The sequence below is a fragment of the Xenopus tropicalis genome, chromosome 9, assembly GCF_000004195.4.
Source record: "Xenopus tropicalis strain Nigerian chromosome 9, UCB_Xtro_10.0, whole genome shotgun sequence".
NCBI lineage: Eukaryota > Metazoa > Chordata > Amphibia > Anura > Pipidae > Xenopus > Xenopus tropicalis.
Window position 1 is genome coordinate 78972887 of NC_030685.2, and position 21277 is coordinate 78994163.

General features: G+C 41.0%; 1 protein-coding gene across 1 annotated transcript in view; it reads right to left on the reverse strand.

Annotated features, from left to right (window-relative positions):
- Positions 1-16664: 16664 nt before the first annotated feature.
- arhgap15 (Rho GTPase activating protein 15) overlaps positions 16665-21277 on the reverse strand; it is a 396561-nt gene continuing 391948 nt past the window's right edge. Inside the window, exon 15 of the mRNA XM_018097301.2 lies at positions 16665-17521. Within this exon, the coding sequence (XP_017952790.2) occupies positions 17350-17521 (172 nt within the window). The 3' untranslated portion in view covers positions 16665-17349. The remainder of the gene's footprint in view (positions 17522-21277) is intronic.

Consider the following 21277-nt stretch of genomic DNA (forward strand, 5'->3'; position numbering starts at 1 on the left):
TTTGAGTCAAGTTAAAGCAGCAGATTTTGGGACAGCTATTGTCCAGTGTTCAAGGTACAATGTCTTTGTTTTTTTGTATATTGCTGGGTAAACAGTAAACACAGGTATTGTTACCCAGCAAATATCCTTGGAATAAACAAACAGACAGCATATAGACAATACACTTTAGGTACAACTTATTTGAGCAACAAATAAGGCCTTAGTTAATAGATTTTGTTCATGACAAAAGTTTGTACACAAGTCAGCACTTGGTGTTGGGGGTTTTGCTAAGAACTCTAGTATAAAAAGGAGCCTCCACCATGGGTCAGTAGCTTCGCCTAGGACTCCTGAACGAGTGCCGGGACAATTGGATCATCGCTTGGTTATCGGGAACCTGAAGGTCTTGCGCCAAAGGTTGTGGGGCTCCCCGATTGTGCTGAATTGTGCAGAACTGGCTATACTTGTAACTAATCATACTAAGATAAGTAAATCTATTTGATTCTATTATTACTTGTGTGTGTGTAAGTTATTGCTCTATCAGAAGGCTTAATCATTGATCCTGCATATTTATTAATATTTGTCATTAATGTCAATTAATACAAATTATTAATATTAATAAAGGTTCACCCCCTTTATTACATTTGGCGTAGTCGGCAGGATTAACCTTTTTGATGCTGGGAAGTGCAGTAATAATTTGTATAGAAATTGTAGAATTTATAGTGTAGCTTTGTATGGTAGTGTAGTGGCAGTATTGTAGTGGCTTGTGCAGGGCAAACATACTGTTGAAAGTTAGCAATAATGTTTTGTTGGTTGAAAAACAAAATTAGAGGGGTAGATGATCAAACGAGCAACCTTCCCACATGGGCTAGTTCCGGACCCTGGACCCATGTTGCTCGGGATGTGATAGGAGATCAGCAACTCTCTCAGGTGACTCACCCCCATCACCTGTTGCTGAATTTGGATTTGTCTATGTGTTCCAAGGAGCTGAAGTCCTCAGCACAATTGGGTTGGTTGTGTTTTCAGGCGCTCAGGGAGGAGACAGTCCAAAGGGAGGCAGTTGAGCTTGAGCTGCAGGCAGTTAAAGATCAACTAGCCACAATGAGAGAATGTTTGCGCTCCTCATTAGCACACAATGAGGAGTTGGAGATAGAATTTACAAAATATGTGGTAAGAACTATGAGTAAAAAGCACCATAGAAAAGGGACAGAACAAGCAGAAAATGGTGTATTAGTTAAAGTAAGAACTCTTGTAAGTAAAAGAGACTAAGGGAGTGATTTATTTCTCAAGATAGAGAAACAAAATAAATGTTACATTGTGTTAAATTGTACTGTATGTTAATGTCATATGTTTTTCTGTTTCAGGATTTAAGAATCTGATTATTTTGAGTTAATATGGTTTTTGATAACAGGCATCAAGAGTTGATGGATCCATTATTTTTGACACTTTTTGTTTTGTTTTTTAAGTGCACAAATTTGTGCGTAAAGGCCTTAAGACATGTCTGTTTTTGTTAAAAAAAAGTTTAACAATGAAACTTGAAAGTTTTAAACACTTTTTGTTGTATGTTTCTGAGAATGTGTGGGCCCACATGCATGTTGTTATGGTTTGTCTTGTCTTAATTGTGACAATGACTTAAATGTGACAGTGACTGAAGAATTCTTGACAAAGTAATACAAAATTAAGAAAGTTGTTAAAATTGACAAAACAGATCTTAAATGCTAAGAATTGATGTTGCCTTGATCTTTTGTTTTATAGATGTTTATCATGGATATAACAAGTGCATTAACAAATGGGTTAATAGCAAAACAATGGACAGCAAACAAGGATTTGGACATTGTTAATCTTGAATGGACATCAGTACAAAGTATTGAAGAACCTGGAATTCATTTGAATGGTGACCTGGAAACTTAAATGGACATTGGTTTTGGACTTTATAAATTAATATTTATGTTTTGTTCAATTGTTTCTACCGGCTGAAATTAGCATTGCATACACTATTGTACTAATGGTAATAGGAATGATATGGCTTGTTACATGAACTGTAAAGTGCTAGTAAGTGGGTTTTAGAGCACAGGCAGCACAGCTGAACTGTATATCTCCTATGGTATATAATATTGTGCAGTGAACCTGCAGTATAGAGCAGGCCCTGGCTGACAATCTATAGATTTAGGCAAATGCCAGAGGGGCTGCTGTAAGATGCCATAGACAGTCACTATTTATTGGGCTGGTGGGGTCTGTTTGGGTCTCTGTGTATTTGAAATGCCAGGGTCTATTTTGAAATTAGTGTCAACAAAACTCTTTGATAAAACAGAAAGAGTGAAATTTATTATTCTGAGGGAGTAATTGTTATGTGAAACTAACAATGTCTGTAGACAAGCATTATGGTATAATTGTTGTAAGTGTGAATAGGGTAATGTAATTTTATGAGTTAGTACTATGATATCAATGGAGTTAGCTGAATGTTGGCTGTAAGAGAGTTTGGACAATGCTATATGATTGAATTGAAAGCCTTTTAAAGACTACAAGTTAATATACAACTCTGCTGAGGGACACGTTAGTTTACAAGAAGTCACTGTTAGACTTGATAGTATCATCCCAAGTGATTTGAATGCCCTGGGTGATTTGTGGCCTTATGGGTGGAATTTGTGGCTACTGGTGATAGACATATTTTGGAAAAGCATTGGCAGAATGTGTACTGAGGCTACAATTCTGCTGAAAGGAATTCAGTTGCCATTTGGTATATAAAAGGGGGTTAGGTACAAACAAAGTGCATGGCAGATACATAATATAGTAAACATTTTGCTTATCAAAGAAGCACTGTTTAACTATGTGAGCTGTAAAGCCTGCAAGGTAACCTGCCCTTGGCCTAATTGTTTTGAGCAGCTGATGGTCTATAATGAAAATGCAGAGCAAGAGGGGTGCCTATACATGTTTGCCACATGTTTGCCCAAGATATGTATCTACAAGTAGACACAGATTTTCTCACTGGACAGAAATCATTTTAGAGGTGTTTTATGACTTGGGATGTAGGTGAGATTTGTTTAATCTTTTGTTAAATGTAGTGTCCTTCAGTCAGAATTACAGTAATTAATTGTTTATTTGTTTAGGGTAATGGGGACAACCAGTAAATGCATATATTGCATTGAATGCAGCATTGTATGTTATCTGTATTAGAGGACTTACCAATTTGTATACTGTTGGTTATTATTATCAAATCAGTATATTTTGTAAATCAAGGGGTGGAATGTAGCACGGTGGATTTTATTTTGATTTTATAATGATTTACAATATACATCTGCTTTGACATATGAATCAAATCTTAGGTTTGAGTCAAGTTAAAGCAGCAGATTTTGGGACAGCTATTGTCCAGTGTTCAAGGTACAATGTCTTTGTTTTTTTGTATATTGCTGGGTAAACAGTAAACACAGGTATTGTTACCCAGCAAATATCCTTGGAATAAACAAACAGACAGCATATAGACAATACACTTTAGGTACAACTTATTTGAGCAACAAATAAGGCCTTAGTTAATAGATTTTGTTCATGACAAAAGTTTGTACACAAGTCAGCACTTGGTGTTGGGGGTTTTGCTAAGAACTCTAGTATAAAAAGGAGCCTCCACCATGGGTCAGTAGCTTCGCCTAGGACTCCTGAACGAGTGCCGGGACAATTGGATCATCGCTTGGTTATCGGGAACCTGAAGGTCTTGCGCCAAAGGTTGTGGGGCTCCCCGATTGTGCTGAATTGTGCAGAACTGGCTATACTTGTAACTAATCATACTAAGATAAGTAAATCTATTTGATTCTATTATTACTTGTGTGTGTGTAAGTTATTGCTCTATCAGAAGGCTTAATCATTGATCCTGCATATTTATTAATATTTGTCATTAATGTCAATTAATACAAATTATTAATATTAATAAAGGTTCACCCCCTTTATTACAGACAGATTTCAGAATAACTAGGAACGTGAATTGGAAGTTTAGGGCGATTGCGAAGAAAAATTGTCTTTAATTTGTCAGAAAACAAAGGAGGAATTGCCTGTTTCTACGTTATTTTATCCCTACTTGACAGTTATCGGCAAGATTGGTGCAGACCTTGATTAACCCTACCGGTAAGAAGCTTATTCAAATTTATCCATTGAAACACTGTATCAGTTTACTATTACTCACATGTTGTAAAGCAAACTATAACGGAATACTGTCATGGGAAAACCCATCAAAACCCATCAGTTAATAGAGCTTCTCCAGCAGAATCCTGCATTGTAATCTGTTTTTAACATGGGGCTTATTCTTCATTTCCCAGCCATGTGACCTGTGCTCTGATAAATATCAGTTACACTTTACTGCTGCGCTGCAAGTTGGAGTGATATCCCCCCCCCCCTCCCAGCAGCCGATCAGCAGAACAATGGGAAGGGAGCAAGATAGCAGCTCCCAGTAGGTATCAGAATAGCACTCAATAGTAAGAAATCCAAGTCCGGCTTGGGACTCCTCCAGTTACATGGGAGTAGGAGAAACAATAGGTTAGCTGAAAGCAGTTCTAATGTATAGCGCCGGCTCCTTCTGAAAGCTCAGACTCAGGCACACTTTACTGCTGTGCTGAAAGTTGGAGTGATATCCACCCCCCTTCCAGCAGCCGATCAGCAGAACAATGGGAAGGGAGCAAGATAGCAGCTCCCATAGGTATCAGAATAGCACTCAATAGTAAGAAATCCAAGTCTGGCTTGGGACTCCTCCAGTTACATGGGAGTAGGAGAAACAATAGGTTACCTGAAAGGAGTTCTAATGTGTAGCACTGGCTCCTTCTGAAAGCTCAGACTCAGGCACACTTTACTGCTGCACTGCAAGTTGGAGTGATATCCCCCCTACCAGCAGCCGATCAGCAGAACAATGGGAAGGGAGCAAGATAGCAGCTCCCAGTAGGTATCAGAATAGCACTCAATAGTAAGAAATCCAAGTCCGGCTTGGGACTCCTCCAGTTACATGGGAGTAGGAGAAACAATAGGTTAGCTGAAAGCAGTTCTAATGTGTAGCGCTGGCTGAAAGCTCAGACTCAGGCACAATGCACTGAGATGGCGCCTACACACCAATATTACAGCTACAAATACATTTGTTGGTTCAAGAATAAAATGTTAAATGGCAGAGGGAATTATTTGCTGTGTAACAGGGCCATTTAGAAATAAAAAGTACCCCATAAAAATAATGACAGTATAACACTATAGACGCTATAAGCTCCTAAGCTATAAGTTGTCCAAACAGGCAGTCATTGTCAAGATTTTTTTTTTTTTTCAGACTTCAGACTTTTTTTTTTTCTTCTTATTGTTGTTTTGGCTTCTGAAAAGAATTGGGGATTTTTTGATAACTGTCCAAAAGTGTTATGTCCGTACCAATTTGGGTCCTCGGCTGCTAATTAACCTTATTGCGTGCCGGAAACAGTCAATTTAATACCTGCATTCTTTCTGTTATGCCAAGTATAATGAAATCCAGTGTGAAATCTAGTTAGCGTCTGCCTTTTTGAAGTCATTTTGAAGTTGCCAGTTGCGCTGACTGTGACCTTAGAACCGATAGCTCGAAAATGTTAAGCTGCTGTTCGTTTGCATTTCAAATACATCATTTTATTTCAAAGCCTGGTCTCACCTGACTTTCCTCTGCTAGACCTGCTCCATATTTATATGTGTACGGGGCAAGGCAACACAAGGAATATATTCCAAAGGAGTCGTTCGGCCTTTTCAAGAGTCAGAGACAATATTGTAAAAAAAAAAATCATTAAAAAACATACTCAGCAGGTTACACAGGCATTTCAGTCATGTTTTTATTTCTCTTGAACTTGGCCCCTGACTGTTACATCTTTATATATGTCCTTCTATGGAAAAAGACAAAGAAATGTTGATTCCGTGATGATAAGATCTCCCCCATATGGATGGTGCTTGTACCTATTGGATATACATACTGGCTCCTCAAAAATACTCTCTAATTGTTTTGTATAAGAAAAATCTGCCATTTTAGCCCATCCCCTCTATTGTTTCAAATCTATCCAACTGGTGTAGTCAAGTCAATGGGGCAGATTCATCAGTACGAGTTTGAATCCCGAATAGAGATGTAGCGAACCTCACAAAAAAAGTTTGCGAACCCGTTCGCGAACTTCCGCCAAAATGTGCGAACTTTTGCGAACTTTGCGAACCCCATAGACTTCAATGGGAAGGCGAACTTTAAAACCTAGAAAAGTCATTTCTGGCCAGAAAACTGATTTTAAAGTTGTTTAAAGGGTGCCACGACCTGGACAGGGGCATGCAGGAGGGGGATCAAGGGCAAAAATTTCTCTGAAAAATACGTTGTTGACACAGCGTTGCGTTTTGTGCTGTAAAGGGCACAAATCACACTACATTTCTAAACTTGTGTAATAAACTGCTTTAAAACGTCCGGCATCTACATGCCAATCAAGTCGTGTAAAGGTTACAGCCGGTTCACAAGCAAAGACAAAACGCCGCAGTAGTGGGTACGGAATATATTATTGCTGGTGGAAAAACATCGCTCAGGTATGAATAACAGCAAACAGCACTGGACACATTAAAGAACAGTAAGTTAAAAAAAAAAAAAAAAATTAATAATAAAAAAAAAAGTGATCTCTGGTTGGTGCTGGGGGTGAACTACTAGGAGCAGCACACCAGTCCCCAACACAGCTAGACTAATAGCACTCGGCTCTATAAATTACAGTAGGAAAGTAAAAAAACACAAATAAAAAAAAAAGATGTGAGTGTGTGGTTAGTGCTTAGTGCACTACTATGAGCAGCACACCTGTCTCCAACACACACAGACGGAGCTGCAGTACACAATGAAAAGAAGAGTAACAGTAATCAGAAAATAAAAGCAGTCCTTACAAGGACTATTGGGTTACAGCAGATGAGATCAGCAGGACAGCTGCCCACAGCAGCTACATACAGAGCAGTAGAAAGTAGATTACTAGTCAGCAAAGCTACCTAAACTGTCCCTCAAACCCCTGCACAGCTCTCTCCCTATGCTAACTCATCAAGCACACACAGGCAGAATGTAAAATGGCTGCTGGGCTTCAGTTTATATATGGAAGGGAGTGGTCCGGGGGTGGTCCAGAAGGGAGAGCTGCCTGATTGGCTGCCATGTATCTGCTGGCTCTGGGGTGAAAGGTCAAAATTTGGCTCCAGCTAAGGCGAACCCAAAATTGCGAACATAGCTAAAAGTTCGCGAACTTGCGAACACCCGATTTTCGTGCGAATTAGTTCTCCGGCGAACAGTTCGCTACATCTCTAATCCCAAAATGGGTAAATTTCGGATTAGATACGATCATTTCTGATGATCGCAGATATCACGAAAATGCTTACAAAAAAATTGTATTAGTCACAATAATACAGTATTGGCGATCCAAAAGTCACAAAATTTTCATATCCGAACGTTCGTAAACGGCGGGAAAACCTTTCCAACTTTGATCCTTCTGTGCATGATTTTGGAAGCCTCCCATAGGGCTCAATGGCACTCTGCAGCTCCAACCCGGCCCAAGGAAAGTCTCCCATAGGGCTCAATGGCACTCTGCAGCTCCAACCCGGCCCAAGGAAAGTCTCCCATAGGGCTCAATGGCACTCTGCAGCTCCAACCCGGCCCAAGGAAAGCCTCCCATAGGGCTCAATGGCACTCTGCAGCTCCAACCTGGCCCAAGGAAAGTCTCCCATAGGGCTCAATGGCACTCTGCAGCTCCAACCCGGCCCAAGGAAAGTCTCCCATAGGGCTCAATGGCACTCTGCAGCTCCAACCCGGCCCAAGGAAAGTCTCCCATAGGGCTCAATGGCACTCTGCAGCTCCAACCCGGCCCAAGGAAAGCCTCCCATAGGGCTCAATGGCACTCTGCAGCTCCAACCTTGCCCAAGGAAAGTCTCCCATAGGACTCAATGGCACTCTGCAGCTCCAACCCGGCCCAAGGAAAGTCTCCCATAGGGCTCAATGGCACTCTGCAGCTCCAACCCGGCCCAAGGAAAGCCTCCCATAGGGCTCAATGGCACTCTGCAGCTCCAACCCGGCCCAAGGAAAGCCTCCCATAGGGCTCAATGGCACTCTGCAGCTCCAACCCGGCCCAAGGAAAGCCTCCCATAGGGCTCAATGGCACTCTGCAGCTCCAACCCGGCCCAAGGAAAGTCTCCCATAGGGCTCAATGGCACTCTGCAGCTCCAACCCGGCCCAAGGAAAGTCTCCCATAGGGCTCAATGGCACTCTGCAGCTCCAACCCGGCCCAAGGAAAGCCTCCCATAGGGCTCAATGGCACTCTGCAGCTCCAACCCGGCCCAAGGAAAGCCTCCCATAGGGCTCAATGGCACTCTGCAGCTCAAACCCGGCCCAAGGAAAGCCTCCCATAGGGCTCAATGGCACTCTGCAGCTCCAACCCGGCCCAAGGAAAGTCTCCCATAGGGCTCAATGGCACTCTGCAGCTCCAACCCGGCCCAAGGAAAGTCTCCCATAGGGCTCAATGGCACTCTGCAGCTCCAACCCGGCCCAAGGAAAGTCTCCCATAGGGCTCAATGGCACTCTGCAGCTCCAATCCGGCCCAAGGAAAGTCTCCCATAGGGCTCAATGGCACTCTGCAGCTCCAACCCGGCCCAAGGAAAGTCTCCCATAGGGCTCAATGGCACTCTGCAGCTCCAACCCGGCCCAAGGAAAGTCTCCCATAGGGCTCAATGGCACTCTGCAGCTCCAACCCGGCCCAAGGAAAGTCTCCCATAGGGCTCAATGGCACTCTGCAGCTCCAACCTGGACCAAGGAAAGTCACCATACCGAAGCTTGAATGAATTCAAAACTTTCGTACTCTGCACGATAATACGATTTTGTTGTGTAATTTTTGACGCACAGTACGAAAAAGTTGCGCAAATTAGTGAAAAAAATCACCAAAAATACGCAAGGTACAAAAACTTACGATTTTTTTGTATTCGGAGGCAATCGTACTTTGATAAGTGGGCCCCATGGACTTGTGTCTAATGTGTGCATTTATATCATGATTACCATGTATTGACTGGAGCGATGCACGGCATTGAAGAACCCTCACTGGGGGCTCCTTAACAATTGCCACAAAAAGTTTCTCCCCTTAGGACCCATAGAGAAGGGCTTGCAACCAATGTGCCTAAAATATCCTGCAAAAGGTGCAAAGTGCAGGTTTGAGTACAGGGTTTCTGAGGGTTCTTCCGACCCTTGTGGTTCCTAGATTTTGCATTTGAAGGACATTCAAGCTAGGGGGCATTCTAGGGGACATCCTTATGCACAGTTGGGCTGGTGGGACACTGGGGAAAAAACTCAGCGGACTCTGGCCCTTGGGAGCCCCACAGACACAGGCCGACCTCCTTGTTTTGGGCCGCAAAAGAGAGGAGAATGTAAAAGGAGAATGTAAAAGGTATATGACATGGGGGGGTTGAGACTGTTGAGCAGGTTTTACAAGTAGAGGGGTAAGTGCCTTCGTGGGGGGCTGAAGTGGCATGTCTGGTGGTCCCAAAGACCCCATTCCAACAGTGCCTTCATGACACCCACCTACCACCCACTTTGTGTACAGAATTGGCCAAACACTGGCAAAGCTAAATACAAAGTGGGGGGCAGACCATTCTAGATGTTCAAAAAATGTTGCCTCTGGGCACAATCCATGGGGAAAATGCATTGTGTCTGGTTTAGGCACTTTGCCCCTGTATTGGTAACATGTGTATTATAAGGGGTTATGTAATACCAACGCCATAATATAAAGATAATAAAAGCCACTTTCTAGTTTTGAAACCTGTTTAAATACTGTTGTTCCTGGTGCCTTCAGATGGCCATAGTATTGCTCTGTGAGTTTTAATATATATAGAGTAAATATATATTCATATACACCATTGCCATTTTAACAGGGAGGCATCTGTTGAAATGTTAAAAACACAACTTTGTGTTAAAAAAAAAACAAGTGGGGAAATTTAATTAACCCCTTGTTGAAGGGGGTGATGCAAAAGAGCTCTTAATGTGTATTACATGGCATCCCTAATTAAACTCCACATATTTGCAATCTAATGACAAATTAGCTACACATAATTAGGCTTAATAATGTCACAATTAAAGAGGAAAAATATGAGTAACTTGTTATGAAATGAGAAACTGTTCTGTAACGTTTGAGAATAAATTTGGAGAAAATCAAAAGGTCCTAAGAAAGTTACAATTATTTGTGTTCTTTGCTGCTTTTCTGATACTGCAGTTATTATAGTTATAAAGCCTCATTCTTTATAGGACCCCAGTGTCGTTCGGGTTCATATGAAGTCTATGCAAAATATATTTAGTATTGAATCTGACAAAGGGTTAGAAGCTTTAATTAACAGTTTTGTTCCATCAAGAGGTTTCTGGAGTAACATTTTTGAGTGTATTCTACTGTATAGTGAAGGGTTAAAGCAAGGTGGGAGTGGTCACTAAGTAGAGATGTAAAACTGCTTCCTATGATGGAAGAGAATCTTTAATGCAGATCCTGGCAGTAGCGATAAGTAGTGATGAACGATTATTTTCGCCAGGCATGGATTTGCAGCGAATTTCCGCATTTCGCCATTGGTGAATTGTTTAGAAAAACTTCTGTGAAAATTCACCGCACAGAATTTTTTTGTCGCGCATCAAATTAGGCGTGGTTGCATCAAAAAAAGGCCGTGGCCACGTCAAATTGGGTGAGGTTGCATCAAAAAGAAGCACGGTCGCATCATAATTGGGCGCAGCCGCGTAAAAAAAACACGAGCGACAAAAAAATAGCCATGGGCGACAAAAAATTACCGGGGGTGACAAAAAAGATGCGGGTGACAAAAAAATAAATCGTGAGCCAAATGCGTTTTGCAAATTTTTCGCCATTTTGCGCATTTTTTGGCAAAGAAAAACGGGACAGATTCGCTCATCACTAGTGATAAGAGATTTTTTTTTTGCCAGGCATGGATTCGCAGCGAAATTCCACATTTTGCCTTTAGTGAATTTATTCAAGAAAATTCCACAACATTTTGCTGTGAAAAATCTGTGGTTATGTTGAAAAAGCCATGGTCACATCAAAAGAGGTCCAGATGTAGAAAAAGGGCACAGTCATGTAAAAAAAAAGATGTGCATGTTGTCAAAAAAAAAAGTCACGCATGATTTACGGTTCACCAATTTTTCATTTTTTTGGGGAATTTTTTGGCGAAGCAAAATGGGACAGATTCGCTCCTCAGTACCTACCAGCTCCAAGCACCCAATTAATTGTTTATGTGATCATCAAAGGCATGGGATTATGTTTTTGTATGGTACTGTACACCTGGATGTCATTGTGCCCACCCTTCTGGTGCTTAAACACAGCATTATATCATCAAGCCAATCAAATAACAGCACCATAACTTCCATAGCTGCAGCGTGCCATTGAGCCCTATGGGAGACTTTCCTTGGGCCGGGTTGGAGCTGCAGGGTGCCATTTAGCCCTACGGAAGACTTTCCTTGGGCCGGGTTGGAGCTGCAGAGTGCCATTGAGCCCTATGGGAGACTTTCCTTGGGCCGGGTTGGAGCTGCAGAGTGCCATTGAGCCCTATGGGAGGCTTTACTTGGGCCGGGTTGGAGCTGCAGAGTGCCATTGAGCCCTATGGGAGACTTTCCTTGGGCCGGGTTGGAGCTGCAGAGTGCCATTGGGTCCTATGGGAGACTTTCCTTGGGCCAGGTTGGAGCTGCAGAGTGCCATTGAGCCCTATGGGAGACTTTCCTTGGGCCAGGTTGGAGCTGCAGAGTGCCATTGAGCCCTATGGGAGACTTTCCTTGGGCCGGGTTGGAGATGCAGAGTGCCATTGAGCCCTATGGGAGACTTTCCTTGGGCCGGGTTGGAGCTGCAGAGTGCCATTGAGCCCTATGGGAGACTTTCCTTGGGCCAGGTTGGAGCTGCAGAGTGCCATTGAGCCCTATGGGAGACTTTCCTTGGGCCGGGTTGGAGCTGCAGAGTGCCATTGAGCCCTATGGGAGGCTTTCCTTGGGCCGGGTTGGAGCTGCAGAGTGCCATTGAGCCCTATGGGAGACTTTCCTTGGGCCGGGTTGGAGCTGCAGAGTGCCATTGAGCCCTATGGGAGACTTTCCTTGGGCCAGGGTGGAGCTGCAGAGTGCCATTGAGCCCTATGGGAGACTTTCCTTGGGCCAGGTTGGAGCTGCAGAGTGCCATTGAGCCCTATGGGAGGCTTTCCTTGGGCCGGGTTGGAGCTGCAGAGTGCCATTGAGCCCTATGGGAGACTTTCCTTGGGCCGGGTTGGAGCTGCAGAGTGCCATTGAGCCCTATGGGAGACTTTCCTTGGGCCGGGTTGGAGCTGCAGATTGCCATTGAGCCCTATGGGAGACTTTCCTTGGGCCGGGTTGGAGCTGCAGAATGCCATTGAGCCCTATGGGAGACCTTCCTTGGGCCGGGTTGGAGCTGCAGAGTGCCATTGAGCCCTATGGGAGACTTTCCTTGGGTCGGGTTGGAGCTGCAGAATGCCATTGAGCCCTATGGGTGACTTTCCTTGGGCCAGGTTGGAGCTGCAGAGTGCCATTGAGCCCTATGGGAGACTTTCCTTGGGTCGGGTTGGAGCTGCAGAATGCCATTGAGCCCTATGGGAGGCTTTCCTTGGGCCGGGTTGGAGCTGCAGAGTGCCATTGAGCCCCATGGGAGACTTTCCTTGGGCCGGGTTGGAGCTGCAGAGTGCCATTGAGCCCTATGGGAGACTTTCCTTGGGCCAGGTTGGAGCTGCAGAGTGCCATTGAGCCCTATGGGAGACTTTCCTTGGGCCGGGTTGGAGCTGCAGAGTGCCATTCAGCCCTATGGGAGATATTCCTTGGGCCGGGTTGGAGCTGCAGAGTGCCACTGAGCCCTATGGGAGACTTTCCTTGGGCCGGGTTTGAGCTGAAGAGTGCCATTGAGCCCTATGGGAGACTTTCCTTGGGCCGGGTTGGAGCTGCAGAGTGCCATTGAGCCCTATGGGAGACTTTCCTTGGGCCAGGTTGGAGCTGCAGAGTGCCATTGAGTCCTATGTTAGACTTTCCTTGGGCCGGGTTGGAGCTGCAGAGTGCCATTGAGCCCTGTGGGAGACTTGGGCCGGGTTGGAGCTACAGAGTGCCATTGAGTCCTATGGGAGACTTTCCTTGGGCCAGGTTGGAGCTGCAGAGTGCCATTGAGCCCTATGGGAGACTTTCCTTGGGCCAGGTTGGAGCTGCAGAGTGCCATTGAGTCCTATGGGAGGCTTTCAAAAACAGAAGGATGAAAGTCAGAAAGGTTTTCCCACCGTTTACGATCATTCAGATAAGAAAATTTAACGACTTTCGAATCGCCAATACGATATTATCGTGACTACTACATTTTTTCATAAGCATTTTCGTAACATTTCTGATCATCAGAAATTATCGTATCTTATCTAAATTTTGGCCATTTCAGGATTCAAACTCGTACTTTGATGAATCTGCCCCTATGGCTTAAAGAACAGTATAACCATGAATGTATGAGTTAGATGTCATGAGGTTTTCTTTTGCCTTTGTTTTTCAGCTGAGTTGTTTTTCAGCACAGAGGTGTGAATTCAGTCAAAATTGATTGCACCAAGAAATAAATGATAGAAGGACCTATCCCTAAAATATAGGATGATGTGAAATTTACTGAGACCCCAAGAGCACCAGTGAGCAAGAAGGGTGCCCATTAGTGATGTGTGAATCTTTTCAAAGATTTGTAAAACAGCAAAAAATTTGCAAAATGGCAAAAATGTTGCACAGAAATTTTTTTTTCGCCTATTCTTGAGACAATTTTGGACGCACGACTATTCTTTTGATGCCTGCGACTATTCTTGCGACAATTTTTGGACGCACGACTATTCTTTTGACGCCTGTGACTATTCTTGCAACAATTTTTGGACTTTTCTTTTGACGCCCGCAACTATTCTTGCGACAATTTTTGGACACATGACTATTCCTTTGACGCCTGCGACTATTCTTGCAGGAATTTTTGAGGTGCGACTATTCCTTTGATGCCCTCGACTATTCTTGCGACAATTTTTCGTTCATGCGACTATTCTTTTGACTCCCACGACTATTCGTGTGACAATTTTTGGCCACAAATCCATGCCTGGTGTAAGGTTTGATATAATATCCTATATTCTCATATTCATATAATTCATATATTTTGATACTTTGATACACTTTGATGCTTAGCATATCCTACTCCATTTTAGAAATTTATCTCCATTTCGTAACAGCAAAGGTTTGAACATCCCATAATAGTTGTTTTTCCCAAATAGTACCCTTGCACAGCTTGCACCTTACGAAATACATGGTTTAAAAACAACTTAATCTTATCTGTGCACTAACGCCTCTTCTACTCCTTGTGTCCTCTTTTAAATTCCTGGCCCGCATTAGCCATCCTTGAAGGCCATCCTTGAAGATAATGAGGTTCTACTCCATCTTTATTTTATAATGATTCCTTTGTTTCTGCACGTACACAAGGGGTATAAATTCTATGATCACGTAAGAATAAACTGGACAAGTTTGAACTTCCATTGGAGTTGTGTTGTTCTTGTCCCCGTATACGTCTTGGCCCTGCCAGGAGGTCTCCCTTTGGATTACTAAATTTACAGTCGGCGGTCAGGAACCTTACACCTGGCGAAACATTTCACCCATCACTAGTGCCCATTAGGTCTCATTCTAAAATCCATGGTCTGGATACACTTTGCACCTTCAAATCTGGTACTAGGGTCAGTGCCAGAAACCCTGTCCTTAGTGCCAATAAGAAAAGAGCTCTTTTTAGTCTTGAACTGGGATGATCAACTTGTTGAAATGGAGTTTCCTATGAATTGTTGTGTTTTGTGACATTTGTGGATTTGCACCTACTCACTCTCTATTACCCAGGGGGGTTTAAACATGGTTGACAATTGGACACTTGCGGATAACAGATCAGTTGATGTTGGATAGATATTCAGAGCAATAATATCAAGATTATATACAATATGCATAGGAAAAGTTTGCTTTAGTTCTATCCCACCAATACCTGTTTTTCTATTTAAATGGTTAAAATTTTATTGCGTTTTGATGCTAATTGGATGCTAATCTTTGTTCATATTTGTGCATAGCGCTCATTTCACACTCTCAATGCATTAATTAGACATTCTTGTTTAAAGGAGTATTTGGTATAACATCACTGGATCTACTGGGACCGCTTGTCCATTTCAGGTTCTTACTGGGAATGCTACGTGGGACAGTGGCGGTGGTGGAATGTGGCGCTTCTGATTCTGTATATTTATTTCTCAATTCTTTGGCGTTTCTTTGCCTTTGTGATTTGTTTCAAACTGATGAAAATAAATAATACTATTTAACAATCACAAGAAGATCATTGAACAGAAGCGTATTTCATTGAAAAACCTTTTTATTACAATTATTCTTTGAAAAATAAACAAAAACAATTCTTTTTTTTTTTTGCATGGACCTTTTTGTACAGCTAATGGACATTGTGCAGAAATTCAAAAACTGAGCAGTCGATTGTTTATTATTTTTTATGCAAAGACCCTTTTGATGTTCATAGAATGCTGTGTTTTATTTACATTTCTGTAGCAGAAACTAGTCAGTTTAACTTGAAAATGACTATACAGGTATGGGATCCGTTATCCTGAAACCTGATATCCAGAAAGCCTCCCAAAATTATGGAAAGCCTCCCATAGACTTCATTTTAATCAAATAATTCCGATTTTTAAAATTGATTTCCCTTTTCTCTGTAATAATAAAACAATACCTGTACTTGATCCCAACTAAGATATATTTACCCCTTATTGGGGGCAGAACAGCCCTATTGGGTTTATTTAATGGTTAAATGATTCCCTTTTCTCTGTAATAATAAAACAGTATCTGTACTTGATCCCAACTAAGATATAATTACCCCTTATTGGGGGCAGAACAGCCCTATTGGGTTTATTTAATGGTAAATGATTCCCTTTTCTCTGTAATAATAAAACAGTACCTGTACTTGATCCCAACTAAGATATAATTACCCCTTATTGGGGGCAGAACAGCCATATTGGGTTTATTTAATGGTTAAATGATTCCCTTTTCTCTGTAATAATAAAACAGTACCTGTACTTGATCCCAACTAAGATATAATTACCCCTTATTGGGGGCAGAACAGCCCTATTGGGTTTATTTAATGGTTAAATGATTCTTTTTTCTCTGTAATAATAAAACAGTACCTGTACTTGATCCCAACTAAGATATAATTACCCCTTATTGGAGGCAGAACAGCCCTATTGGGTTTATTTAATGGTTAAATGATTCCCTTTTCTCTGTAATAATAAAACAGTACCTGTACTTGATCCCAACTAAGATATAATTACCCCTTATTGGGGGCAGAACAGCCCTATTGGGTTTAATTCATGGTTAAATGATTCCCTTTTCTCTGTAATAATAAAACAGTACCTGTACTTGATCCCAACTAAGATATAATTACCCCTTATTGGGGGCAGAACAGCCCTATTGGGTTTATTTAATGGTTAAATGATTCCCTTTTCTCTGTAATAATAAAACAGTACCTGTACTTGATCCCAACTAAGATATAATTATTCCTTATTGGATGCAAAACAATCCTATTGGGTTTGATTAATGTTTTATTGATTTTTTAGTAGACTTAAGGTGTGAAGATATAAATTATGGAAAGACCCCTTATCCGGAATACCCTTGGTCCTGAGCATTCTGGATAAGGGGTCCTATACCTGTATATATAGATTTATTTATTTTCCTGTGACATGACTGTATAGTATAAAAGTAGGTATTAAGGTGAAATACCCAATATAACAATAACGCATTCTTAGATCTATAATTTTTCATCAGAATACACTGTATATGAAGTCGCCCTTATGATAAGACATATTTAGACGTGTTACGTTGTAAACAAGCCTTGATATCTAAGAGTATTGTTCAAAGTGTAGAATTAAAAAGGAACAATGTTGTATATTAACGAAGACAGTACAATGTTTAGACTTGGTATGTGGGAGTCATTAGTTAAAACATCATCTGTTCTGCTGACTGTGCCCGTGGTGTTGCTAATCATATGCCAATCATCAGAAAGGAGATCAGGAGATGTCAACTCCCCCTCTGCTGGAAGAGCCAAAATAAACAGTTATATGGCGTATAGAGCACTATGCTATGGAAAAAACCAGGTGTATGGGAGGGTTGTCTAGTTATCAGTATTAACTCTTGAATCAATGCACTTTGTGGTATAGTAAACATTGTTTAGGTCGTAACTACCAAATTATAAAGAGGTTGCCATCTTTCTGCAGATCTTTTCATGAACTTTCTATTATTTCTAAACAAGCAGAAAACCATGATCTATGTGAACATTTAGATACCAATCCTGCTCAGTTGAGCTTTTTTCAAGAGAATATTTTATCAAATTCGGTTAACATAATTTCGACTATCTGATTTTGGTAAACCATGCAAACGGCCATGTTTCCCATGTCGCTCTCTGGTCTAAGAAGCGTTGGTCCGAAAACGATTCCTAGGCTTTGTGTTGACATAAGGTTCACAGACGCCTTGGCCACAATCCTGAAAGAAAAAAATTAAGAAGGTCAGAAACCCAAAAATAATACATTCCATCCATAAGTTATCCATAAAGCTTAATGATGATGATCAAATGAGTTAGGGATCTGTAGCCTAATAACATTGATTTCATTCTTGATGAAAACATGTCTGCCATATTAGGGATATGCTTTTTTCAAAACAATTTCCCATGTAGGCTTTAGCAAATGCATTTCCAATGATCAGACTGCCAGGTGATTAATTCTATTAATTAAGTCTACTCACTTACGTCTCATCAGTGGTGCATAGGGTACTTACTCACTCACTCACATCCTAAGGGGCTGATTTACTAACCCACGAACGGGTCGAAATGAGTCCGATTGCGGTTTTTTCGTAAAGATCGGTATTTTGCGATTTTTTCGTATTTTTTGCGATTTTTTCGGCGTCTTTACGAATTTTTCGTTACCAATACGATTTTTGCGTAAAAACGCGAGTTTTTCGTAGCCATTACGAAAGTTGCGTAAAATCTTGCGATTTTTCGTAGCGTTAAAACTTGCGCAAAAAGTTGCGCTTTTTTCGTAGCGTTAAAACTTACGCGAAACTTCGCACCTTTTAAGTTTTAACGCTACAAAAAAGGCGCAACTTTTCGCGTAAGTTTTAACGCTACGGAAAAATCGCAAGATTTTACGCAACTTTCATAAAGGCTACGAAAAACTCGCGTATTGGTATTGGTATTGGTAACGAAAAATTCGTAAAGACGCCGAAAAAATCGCAAAACATACGAAAAAGTCGCAAAATGTTCGTTTTCAAGTCGGAACTTTTCCAATTCGGGTCGGATTCGTGGGTTAGTAAATCAGCCCCTAAGTGTCAACACTATTAATCAGCTTTGCTATCATATGGACCTAGAATACCTAAGGGACACATTTATCAAAGTACAATTGAGTCCAAATACAAAAAATTTGTATTGGTTCGTACTGTGCGTATTTTCTGCGACTTTTTCGTATTTTGCGCTACTTTTTGGCACATTTGTGCGACTTTTTCGTACTTTGCGACAAAATTTGTGCGACAAAATCGTATTGTCGCGCCGAGTAGGAAAGTGTACTGCAGAGTGCCATTGAGCCCTATGGGAGGCTTCCAAAATCAAGCACAGAAGGATCAAAGTCAGAGTTTTCCGCTGTTTACGATCGTTCAATATGAAAATTTCGTGACTTTCGGATCACCAATACGATATTATCCGATTTTTCGTAAGCATTTTTGTGATATTTTTGATCATCAGAAATTATCGTATCTAGTCTGAATTTTAGCCATTTCGGGATTCGAACTCGTACTCGCCCCTAGATGTAGGATCTATTCCCTTTGCTCCCTTTAACTTTGAAGCCTTTACTACGCAATCCTTTTGTTACACATTCACCATTTTAACTAAGGGGGATCCTTTATACCTCTGGGGGAAGTCACCAGGTAGACCTGTTCCAAAGGGACCCACTTACAGGATCTGAGAGGGTTCTTTTATGCTGCATCAGTGATCCCCAACCAGTGGCTCAGGGGTAACATGTTGCTCCCCAACCCCTTGGGTGTTGCTCTCAGTGCCCCCAAACCAGGGAGTTATTTTTGAATTCCTGACTTGGGGGCAAGTTTTGGTTGAATAAAAACAAGATTTCCTACCAAATAAAGTCCCCTGTAAGCTGATAGGGTGCATAGAGGCTGCCTAATAGCCAATCACAGCCCTTATTTGGCTCCTCCATGAACTTTTATGGTGCTTGTGTTGCTCTCCAAGTCTTTTTACATTTGACTGTGGCTCACGAGTAAGAAAGGTTGGGGGTCCCTGTGCTACAGTATAAACACAGATTCTACCCATCAACTGACTATTAACTAACTACTTGTACACTCATTTTGTAGGGATGTCCAATTTACTTCATCCTACCATGTGTAATACACTATAATCGTCTAAGCAGATTGACTTTTTTAAAATACTAACTGATTTATATTGCTTTCTCCCAGACAAAGATGATCTCTCTAGTTTATCCTTTTCATTTTTTTATAGTACAATCAAAAATAACCATAATCAGGACATTATTATTAGTTTCCTAAAATAAAGCATTGTTCCTTCAGATGCATTAGCAGCTATTAATTATTTCATCTCGTGCCCAAATTACTGGCTTGTATATATCATTTTAGCCAAAACCTGATTATTTTTCTATAAAAGAAGAAAAGAAATGATATATCACAAACTTAATATTAATTGCATATTATACATTTTAGTTGTCTGCCGGCATACGCATTTATGTTTAATTCAGGGACAGTAAGCTCATCTAACTGTGAGATTTTTTCATACTTGCCTACTAAGTTTCTTTTTAATGATTATAACAAGAAAACCTTTTTTAAAATAATGTTTTGCAAATACAGAGAAAAGGGAATCATTTAACCATTAAATAAACCCAATAGGGCTGTTCTGCCCCCAATAAGGGGTAATTATATCTTAGTTGGGATCAAGTACAGGTACTGTTTTATTATTACAGAGAAAAGGGAATCATTTAACCATTAAATAAACCCAATAGGGCTGTTCTGCCCCCAATAAGGGGTAATTATATCTTAGTTGGGATCAAGTACAGGTACTGTTTTATTATTACAGAGAAAAGGGAATCATTTAACCATTAAATAAACCCAATAGGGCTGTTCTGCCCCCAATAAGGGGTAATTATATCTTAGTTGGGATCAAGTACAGGTACTGTTTTATTATTACAGAGAAAAGGGAATCATTTAACCATTAAATAAACCCAATAGGACTGTTCTGCCCCCAATAAGGGGTAATTATATCTTAGTTGGGATCAAGTACAGGTACAGGTATAAGACCCATTATCCAGAATGCTCGGGACCAAGGGTATTCCGGATAAGGGGTCTTTCCATAATTTGGATCTCCATACCTTAAGTCTACTAAAAAATTAATAAAACATTAATTAAACCCAATAGGACTGTTCTGCCCCCAATAAGGGGTAATTATATCTTAGTTGGGATCAATTACAAGGTTCTGTTTTATTTCTACATAAAAAAAGGAAATCAATTTTAAAATTCTGAATTATTTTCTTATAATGGAGTCTATGGGAGATGGGCTTTCCGTAATTCGGAGCTTTCTGGATAACGGGTTTCCGGATAAGGGGTCCGATACCTGTACTGTTTTATTATTACAGAGAAAAGGGAATCATTTAACCATTAAATAAACCCAATAGGGCTGTTCTGCCCCCAATAAGGGGTAATTATATCTTAGTTGGGATCAAGTACAGGTACTGTTTTATTATTACAGAGAAAAAGGAAATTAATTTAAAAAATTTGAATTATTTCATTAAAATGGAGTCTATGGGAGAAAGGCTTTCCATAATTCGGAGCTTTCTGGATAACGGATCCCATACCTGTATCCAAATTCTGCTCTTAAATGGATTCAATATGTTCTACAGTTACAAAAAAATACTTTTCCTTCAAGAAATATAAAATTGTGTTCTTACTTTCTATTTTATACAAAAATTAACAATGATACATTTAGATTAAAATAATCCTGCTCATCCGAGAGGCTTCCCGGCTACATAAAAAGCCCTCAGTTCCTATCTCTCTCGGCGTGCGTATCTGCTAAATCCTGTATGAGTGGATGTGCCAGAATGTAGATGTTTCTGTAGGAGAATCAAATCCAAAAGTAAGAAATGTCAGTATTGGCGGAGAGATAGCACTTTGAAAATAGAGTGTGTTTGTAATGTACTGGGAGACATTATCTAAATACCATTGATGGTTACAGTA